Raw genomic sequence first — 10259 nt, forward strand, 5'->3', positions numbered from 1 at the left:
ATGTTCCGCACAATGTCATCTGAAGAGTCTCTTTCAACTCAAAATAGTGGTGTTTTGTCAAAGCAAAGACAACTACTTTCGCGAACTCAAAGGATAAATCTCCGAAAGAAGAAGATGTAGGTTACTATGGCATAATAAAAGATATTATTGAACTTTCATTCGATGTAGGTACAAAGAAGGTAGTTTTGTTCGAATGTGATTGGGCTAATATTCACATGAACAAGACAGACGGTTTAGGCTTTACACTTGTGAACTTAACAAAGCCAGATATAAAAGCAAGTTCTTTTGTTCTGTCATGTCAAGTATTGCAAGCTATTTAGCGTTGAGGATCCACGTGATAGGCCATGAATGGTTCCTATTGTTATTAAACCAAGAGACAACTTTGCTTTGACTCCTGATGATCTCAATGTAGTTAAAGGTGAATGTTATGAGATACTTCCTACAAACAATGACATAAATGCTATAGATGATATAGAAGAGTGACTAATTATATTTGTTGATCAAATATTTTTTGAAGTCTTGTTAATTAGCTTGTTTGGATTGTAATCTACTTCTTTTAATGTTATCATTTTATTTGCCATATTTATAATCTACTTCTGTTAGTCACATAAATGTTATCATTTTGCCATATTTTATTGTCATATAAAGTCATGTATGACATAATTTATTATTGTCTTCAATCTATTTTTGTATATATTTATGTATATGTGTATCTTATTTTCTTTCTCAGGCGAGCAATGTCGGAGGAGGATATTTCTGTTGAGCTTATAGGTGATGAGTCTACAAGTACTGATGTAGTTGATTTGAAGTTTGACGGTATGGGTATTCCCGTTGCACCTGGGAGGTACAAGTTGGCGGTGGCAATTAGTAACGAGGTTACACATTGGGACAATTTTAATCCGTCTATTTCATGGCCTAAGCACAAGAAAGAGGGCCGTGTGAAGGACTGTGGAAAGCATTTAAGGTATTTGAAAGTTCAAATCATTTTATTTATTTTAGTTATTTTAATTATTTTGTTATAAATTAATAATGGAATTTTTTGTATGCCTTTTAGGGAACCTGGAAACTTCCTGAAAATGAGGCTACAAAAAAATGGTTCAACGAGACTGCCAATTGTCGTTGGAAAGATGCAAAAAATAAAAGATTGAAGGCGGTTTTTGATAAAGCGTCAAACCTTGCAGCTGCTACGGCAAATCGTCCGAACAGGATTATCGCTCAAACTTGGGAGAGACTATGTGATCAGTTTCATTCTATTTCTACTCCGGGGGTTGATGTGAAGGTAAATTTTATGCTTTTAATTTATGATTATATTTTCATATATGAAAGTGTATTAATTTGTGCAATATTTTTCACAGTCCAAATCAACTAAATGCAAGGACTCGAGAAAGAAAGTGTCGACAGACCACCATTGGGGTCGAGCAAGTATCAATAGTTGGTCCTATAGTCATATAAGTGGTTTAATCTATAATTTTAATTTATTTAAGTTTACCTACTTACAGTATAATCTATTTTTTAGTTTAAAAAGTTTGGCAAAAATCCTACGGTGTTTGATACGTATAAGAAAGTCTACATGGGCATTGATGCGTTGAGGGAAACCAGACCATCTATTAGTGAGGAAGGAGAGACAGAACCGTATAACGGGACAACAACTCCTGAACAACTTCTCATTTCGGTAAGTAAAATGCAATTATATTCTTCAATCGGTAGTATGTTAATTCTTTATGTTTAGTTGGGATATATGGATATGGATGTGGTTTTTATCTATGAATATGGATATGTTGTTGTGGTTTATTATGTGGATATTTTATTTTATCATGTTTAATTGTTTGATATGTTAATTAAGTACGAAGTTGAGATGTGTGGATATGGATTTTTTTTTAATATGTCAAGTTGTTGTGTACATACAAGGAGTTTTTTTGGGTATGCTCATATTTAGTTGTTATGCTGTCGAATTTTTTGCTAAACTTTTGTACATAACCATTTTCAGGTTGATCTGGAGCGAGTTTATGATGAGACAATTGGTGATGGAAGTGACAAAAGCACGGCCAACTCGACTGCGATTGAAAAAGTTTTGGGAAAGAGTAAAGGCCTTGGAATTAAAAGTACAAGTACAAGGATTGGAAAGTCGAGATTTTGTTCAACACCATCAGAAGTGGAGATTCAAATGAAGTCAATGCAAGAACAAATGCAAATGAAAGAAAAAAAAGTGAATCGCGATTGGAACAACAATTGCAGGAAACCCGAGAAACAATGCAAGAACAAATGCAAGTTAAAGATGAAAAAGTGGATCGATTAGAAGAGCAATTGCAGGAAACCCGAGATATTTTGAACACCTTGCTCGAGCGTTTTAGACAGCAAGAATTCCAATCCTCAACGTCGACTCATCCTAATGATAGTGGAGTATAAAAACCAGATGAACTAGTGCGCCTCTTGAACTAATACATTTATGTTTTCAAGTTTTTATGTAATTTTTGAATTGATGTTTGTATACTATCTTGATATTTAATTCGTAATCGTCGTTTTAATATTGTTTTTTTTTTTTTTAAAACACCTGATTTAATATTAATGTTTTTTTGGTAATTGAAAATATTAATGTTTTTTTGGTAATATTAATGTTTTGTTTGTAATATTAAATAAATAAAATTAATATTAAAAAAAAATTGCGACTAATTATAAATCGTCGTAAACTGAATATAAACATTTGCGACGAATAATATTTGAAAGAAATTTTATGTTTGACATTCATATTTTCATATTCGTTTGTTGTTAAATGTGTGATTGTTTGCTGTTGAATTCACTTTCAGCAAACAACAACGAATGCAATTGATTTTAACTAATACAACAACAATTATTATTTTTATATGGGGGTAAAGTTTTTTTTTTCATTTTGCGGTTGTATTTAAATATCGGACATGGGACAATCATTTTAGAGATGAGGAGATGAGTTGAGGATTTTTTTTGGTAAAATTCTCCATAAATTTATTCGTTTGTTAGGTATGAGTGAAGGTGATGACGATATTTGTGTTGATCCTCTCGAATTTAAATCACATTGCGGCCAAAAATGAAGAGGATATCGGTTGTGGTGAAGATATAAACGAAAATAAGATGCAGTTAATGTAATGAGTTTTGTAAGCATAATTGAAAGTCGTGCACAAATTGATGTAATTTGTATAACTTAAGGAGATTTTATGCTTATGTCATTTCAGACATTACATTGCTTTTCCTAATCGATCGATTTGTTGATTTTATGTTGATACTTGCACTTCAAATCTATAGTTCTATTTTTTCGTACTTGATTGTTTTGTTTATTTTCAATGTAGTATTTTTTTTTTACAAATTGGAACATATAACTGTAAAACGCAAACAACTCGCATTAGAATGTGTAAATGCGGTAAAAGAATGTTGTAAAATGAAGCAGCGAACAATAAACATCAATTGGCAACCATCAAGTATCTATTTGAAATATGTAATTGCAATTGTAAAAGTATATTGCAGAATGCAATAGCAAAAAAATATGTGACCCGTTGTACATGTAGCCAGTGAACTGCCAACTATCATAAAATAGCAAACTGCAAATCGTAAACAATAAACAAAACTTTACAGTAAATATAGCCAGGAAATTACAATATGCAGTATAATTACAACAAAAAAATGTTATGTATTGCCAAACCAACATTGCATAATCTAAAATCGCAGAATCCCTTTTACAAATTCAAAATCCAAATTACTCAAACTAGTGTTTAACGTTAAAACAAAATAGCGATAATGAAATGTCAGTAAACGTTTTTATCTAGTAACAAAGAAATAAGGTGAATACAAAGAAGTACTTCAAGTCATAATAAGGTAGGCTTCATGTGTATAAACTAAACATGGTTGTGCATCATTCTGCACTAATGGTTGTCATAAGCAATATTGTCGAAACTAGCTGATACTTAAATAGCCGTCATATTTACTTCGTCATTTGCACGTTCTAATTAAGAAACTTTTCATGTCTCCGCATCAACGAAAAATGGATCTTCTTTTTCTTTCTACTAGACATGGTCCAGTTGATTTTTTTTCTTCTTCCTTTCTTTGGATGACGTTGAACAGTCATTTGATGGCTTGTCCCCTTCACTTGACTTGATTGTTGAACACGCGATAAGAAAAAAATTAAGAACAACAATTGTAAACCGTAAATTAAAAACTTCAATATTTTTTTAGTAATTGCAAAAATGAAATTGAATAGCAAACAAGAGTTGTCTATTCAAATAACAAATAACAACTGTAAATTCAAACAAGAATTTGCAAAATGCAAACTGAAATTGGAAACAAGTACTAGTTGCAAACAAGTCAAAGAAACACAAAAAAACAATTTAAATTCCCACAATATGCATGTTAAAACAAAATGCAGACCACATTAATAGCAAATATGAAATGCTATTGCAAATGACTTAATAAGAACTTCGATCAATAATTCGGGAATTACAAAATGCAAACTGCAATTACAATGTATATTACACTGCAAAGCACAATAATTTGCAGAGCAAATTAACATCAACGGGATACTTTAACGTAAGAAACTCAAAATTCAGGCCACAAACACATGAAAAAAAAACTCAGAGAAAGTCCTATAACATCGATGCTTTAAGAATGAAAGAGAATTGTAACTAACATCGATGCTTCAAAGTCACCATGCTTTTCCACCGAGACCAAAAAAATAATAAAAATTGGTGAATAAATCGTAATCAAAATTTCTAAAAATATATGGAATAAATACGAGAATGTTACTCACCAGAGCCTTCACGTTTGTGTACCATTTTTTCTCGATAACGAGTTCTCTGATGATGCAATTACGAGGTAATGTATAAATCAAACGGTAAAACGTAGATACAAATCGTTTAACACCAGAAAACAACCAAAAATAAACTAACAACAAAACGATTTGAAGCTTCTTGAATTGCTATGGAAGACAAACGGCAAATTCGTAACTAGGGTTAGCGATTTGTAGACATTTATGGGAGACGGAGGGCATATAATTTTGGGGGAGATAATTGAAGGATTCACGTAGAATTGATTTCATTGATTTGGGAAGATAATTGATGAATTTATAGTTTCTACGATATAAGCAGGTATTTATGGAATTATTTGTTCCTTATAATATCAAGGGCATTTTCGCCACAATATATACAATGAAATTATTAATAAATGAAAATTTTGACTAGGATCAATAGACATAAAATCTAATACAGAGGGACCTATAGCAAATTGCCCCCAAAGCAAATAATTGCATGAGAAGGATGTAAAATTTAAATGGGGTTTTTGTGCATAATTCTCTAACCAACCATCTTTATTATTTTAGGTTTAGGGGCTATATCTCTTTCACCAATAAGTCATCCCTTTAATATTTATTATAAATAAAGAAAAAAATCATGTATATGACAAAATTACCTCCAACCCTTTACACCCAATTCTTAATTGTAACCCCAATTTAATCAATTTTGACCACAAAATTCCAATTATGACTTTTTTCGATTTTTTCTTCAGGTCTGTTTTTTCCGCCGCTTGATTCCGGCGTTGACTTTTTTTTTTTTTTACGCCTGCCGCTAAACGCTGACCGTAATTTATGCTGTCATTAACGGTAATTATACTGCCACTGACAGTAAATTAACGTAATCATACTGTCACTGAAAGTACATTAACGTAATTATACTGTCGTTGAGAATACATTTATGTAATTGTACTGTCGTTGACAGTACAAATAGAGTTAATGACAATATTTTTTTTTTTTTTTATTTTGTTTGGTTTGTTGACAAGTTAACGTTATTATATTACTATCGCTAATAGTAAACTAACTGTAAACACAATAATATTACTCTCAACCACATCAATATTATTATTTTTTTGGGTTTTTTTTGTTTTGTTTGAGTTATTCACGGAGTAACGTAATAATATTACTGTCTATTATTGTAATATTACTGTAAACACAATAATATTACTGTGGTTGACGATAATATTACTGTTGTTATAGTAATATTACTGTCAACCACATCAATATTATTAATTTTTTTTTTTGTTTTTCTTGTTTGTTTGAGTTATTCACGGAGTAACGTAATAATATTACTGTAAACACAATAATATTATTGTGGTTGACGGTAATATTACTATTGTTATAGTAATATTACTGTCACTCACAATAATATTAAGTCATTTGGCTTTTTATTATGTTTACCTTTTGCTGAACGGTCAACATATTAATATTATTCTATTATACAATAATAATGAGTTTTGTTGTGTTAATGATACTGTGATAGAGATTAATATCGCAATATTACTGTGTTAAACTGTAGTATAGTTAATTTTACTGTTTTAACAGTAATATAGTTAATATTACACTCAATCACGGCAATACTGTTGTTTAAACGGGGAAAAAGTCAACGCCGGAAACCGGTTTCCGGCGTTGACTTTTTCGATTAATATGAAAATTTTCTTTTACAATAAAAATTCTAATATCTTTTTGAAATCAAAAAATCTAATATCAAGTTATCTCTTTTTCGAGGATACAACTCAAATAATGTAGCAACAATTACCGCCGGCTAGAGATGGTCTAACTGATCATCATCATATTCACTGAGGTCTTTCCAGATTCTTCTTGGGACTATCAATAAATTATGATCCCTTTGAATTTCTTTCTTGAAATTTGATGATGTTTTTGACATGCATAATTTATTTCATCTAATACTACTTTGAAACCATACAATTGAAAATGGAGGGAAAAGAAACCAAAGATTATTTTTCATATCTATTTTGAGGAGATGAAAGGTTCATCTCTTGTATTATAAAAGCCGGCAACAAATCCTTAATTTGTTTTTCTGTCCGTACAAAAAAAAGGTTTGATTTACTTTGTATTTTTATTATAGTACAACCAAACCAAAAGAAATGTCGGATGCTAATGAAGTTAAGTTGTGTTTGAAAGTTATGCTAAACAAACAAAAAACTAAGGTACTATTTGCAGAAATCGACAGCAATTTCGCGGATGTCTTACTGAGCTTTCTGACATTGCCACTGGGAAAGATTGTAACGATTCTGAAGAAACATTATGGAGAAAAAGCACGTGTGAAATTTGGAAACTTAACCACTTTGTACAACGGATTAGCAAATCTCGAGAGTAATCATTTCTGGACAGAGGGTTGTAAGGACATGCTCCTCAATCCGAGAAGTTCATTTGAAGCTGATTGTCGAAAACTCAAACTGGATGTCGGAGATACTCGGCCAACACGATTCTTCAGATGCGCTGATACAGATTGTAAGAAGAAGAGATCTAATGTAACCATGTATTATGGTAACATTGAATGTGATTGTGGCAAATTGTTGAGCAAACCAATGGGTATAACAACCCACGAAGACAAGGACGAAGACGAAGATGAAGACGAAGATGAAGACGAAGATGGAGACGGAGATGAAGATGGAGACGAAGACGAAGACGAAGATGAAGATGAAGATGAAGATGAAGATGAAGATGAAGATGAAGATGATGGTGGGGTTTTTACGGAAAAGAAAATCTCGTTCCTACTAACAGATGATCTAAAGATGGCGCCAAGTATTCAAGGATTGGTGATACAAACTCTCATCAGTCTTGGTGTTGAAGTACCACAAGGTGCCGAGTTCATGACGGTGACCCTTGGATTTAATGAGGTTACTTTTAATTATGTTGTTAATTTTATTTTTGTCTTATTTATGTTAATAATTTAATTTACTCTTATGTTATCTTGGATCAGATGATTGAATTGCTCAAGGCATCTCTATTCTCCAAGACCCCACTAACAGATGTCGTTCTTCGTCAAACAAACACGATGGGACGTTCAAAAGTGGGTTCGCTTCATCATAAAAAATTAGAATCACCATCCAACTCGAAGAAGACGATGAGCGTAAAAGCAATGGTACAAAAATCTACTAGTATGTTATTATTTGTTCAAGCCGAGGAAGACTTTGTCGATTTCCTATTTAGTCTGCTTACCATCCCTCTAGGAGGAGTTGAGTATCTCTTCGAAAGCAACACTTCGCTTACGAACATCGACAATTTGTACACAAGTATATCCGAACTGATAAACGATAAGTATATGAGTAGTCCGTGTACTAGAACCAGGTTGATCAAACCAGAGCTTCCTCCAAAGTATCTTTCCAAGAATCAGATCTTTCCTCTGACCGAACAAACGACTCCTACGATTTATTACTTTGAAAGTGGTACAGTCGAAGAAAAATGTTATCGGATGTGCTTTAAGGACCCGAAAGTCGAGGAAAGTTATATTAAGGGACCGGGAAAATATATTGTAACACATGATTTAAACGTGAAGCCTTTTTGCAAGACCTTTGGCCGATCCATTATGAAGCAGATGAAAATCCTTTCATCTGATGTCAAAGCAGTCAAGTTACAGATTGGTTTGGAAGAGGTATACTTCGATTATATTATTCAAATTTTTTTATTAAATAAGTCGGTTTATTTTACATGTTATAACGAGCTCGTTTGTTTCGCGTAGGCTTTGAGCATATTGAAAGCGTGTCTTTTGTCGACTGACGGTTTCGAATTAGCTCTTGTGAATCTCATATTAAAGAAACACCCTCTGCCAAAATAGTGGTTCATTCTTGTTATGGAGGTTAATTTACTGGTTTACAATCTTTACTGTTTTCTTTCCTTTTTTTTTTATTTTTTTTTTTTTGTTTTTGTTTTTTTTGTTTTTTTTTTTTGTGATAGGATTGGTTAATTTATTTCGATTCAGTATGGAAGTAAATGTGTTACATGTGTTCGGATGAAATCACTTTTGTAAATTTTATTTATTAAAATAAAATTATTTTTTGAATGGAAATTAAAAAATGTTTTAATTAGTCACCTATTTGATCAACTAGGTGTGACAGTATAAAGAAGTGTGGCCACGCCTTTTCATTTGTTTAATTTGCTAAGGGTTGTGTTCATTACTCACAACTATTGGAAACCTATAAATAAAAAGCTCCACATATTTGATTAGAACTGTTACGAAAAGAAGTGAGATGAAAATAATATGTATTCTTCTCAATAGAGGTGAGGGTATATATACACAAAATAACAAGCTATACAAGGAAACCTAATCAAATCAAATCCCTAAATTATGGATATAGAATATTAACATATCAAATCAAATCCCATAATAATGGATATAATATATATTATATCATATATATGATATAATATATATTAACATCCCCCCTCAAACTCAAGTTGGGTCAACAGAGACCAAATTGAGTTTGGAAACGAGTGTGTTGAATCGACTTGGTGGGTGCACTTTGGTGAAAAGGTCAGCAGTTTGGGCAGCGGACGTAATGTACTGAAGGCGAAGAGTATTGTGTATCAAATGATGGCGAACAAAGTGACAATCATTCTCAATATGTTTGGTTCGCTCATGGAAAACATCGTTGTGAGCAATCTGAATAGCACTTTGATTGTCACAATGAATAATTGTTGGACTTTGGTGTGATACACCCATGTCAGTAAGCAACCACCGAAGCCATAGTAACTCTGAAGTAGTGTTTGCTAATGCTCGATACTCAGATTCAGTACTAGAACGAGAGACAATAGATTGTTTCTTACTGCGCCAAGAGATCAAAGAATCTCCAAGAAAAAAACAATAACCAGTGATGATAGTCGATCGGTAGGATCACCAGCCCAGTCAGCATCAGAATAAGCAGACAGCGTCAGCGAGGACTGAGCTGAGAAATGAAGACCATGAAACATAGTACCTTTTACGTAGCGAAGTATATGAAGAACGAAGGAGAAATGAGTAGACCGTGGAGCCGCCATAAACTGACTAACGTGATGAACAGCGTAAGCGATGTCAGGACGAGTAACAGTGAGATAAATGAGACTTCCAACCAACTGTCGGTAGAGAGTAGCATCAGCAAGTAGAGTTCCATCCCTAGGAGTAAGTCGAGTATTCATCTCTAGAGGAGTGGAAGCAATCTTGGTATCTGTAATTCCTGCGCGGGAGAGAAGATCAGCAGCATACTTAGCTTGAGAAAGATAGAAACCATCAGAAGCAGTGGTGATCTCAAGCCCCAAAAAATAACTGAGAGTTCCAAGATCCTTCATTTCAAAATGATGAAGAAGAGACTGTTTGAGAGACTCAATGCCTGTAAGATCATCACCAGTAATGATCATATCATCAACATAAAGCAGTAGAAAAATAACCCCTGTATCAACTTTACGAATGAAAAGTGCTGAGTCATAAGAACTACTAGTGAAGCCAAGCTGG

General features: G+C 32.8%; 1 protein-coding gene across 1 annotated transcript; it reads left to right on the forward strand.

Moving 5' to 3' along the window:
* The first annotated feature begins 6915 nt into the window (after nucleotides 1-6915).
* On the forward strand, nucleotides 6916-8609 carry LOC148765770 (uncharacterized). The gene is made up of 4 exons (XM_088812337.1): nucleotides 6916-7363; nucleotides 7556-7671; nucleotides 7755-8426; nucleotides 8514-8609. Exons 1-4 carry the CDS (start codon nucleotides 6916-6918, stop codon nucleotides 8607-8609), a joined length of 1332 nt encoding a protein of 443 aa, XP_088668463.1.
* The last annotated feature ends 1650 nt before the right edge of the window (nucleotides 8610-10259 follow it).

The sequence above is a fragment of the Erythranthe guttata genome, chromosome 13, assembly GCF_056151865.1.
Source record: "Erythranthe guttata isolate IM_541 chromosome 13, IM_541, whole genome shotgun sequence".
Taxonomy (NCBI): Eukaryota; Viridiplantae; Streptophyta; class Magnoliopsida; order Lamiales; family Phrymaceae; genus Erythranthe; species Erythranthe guttata.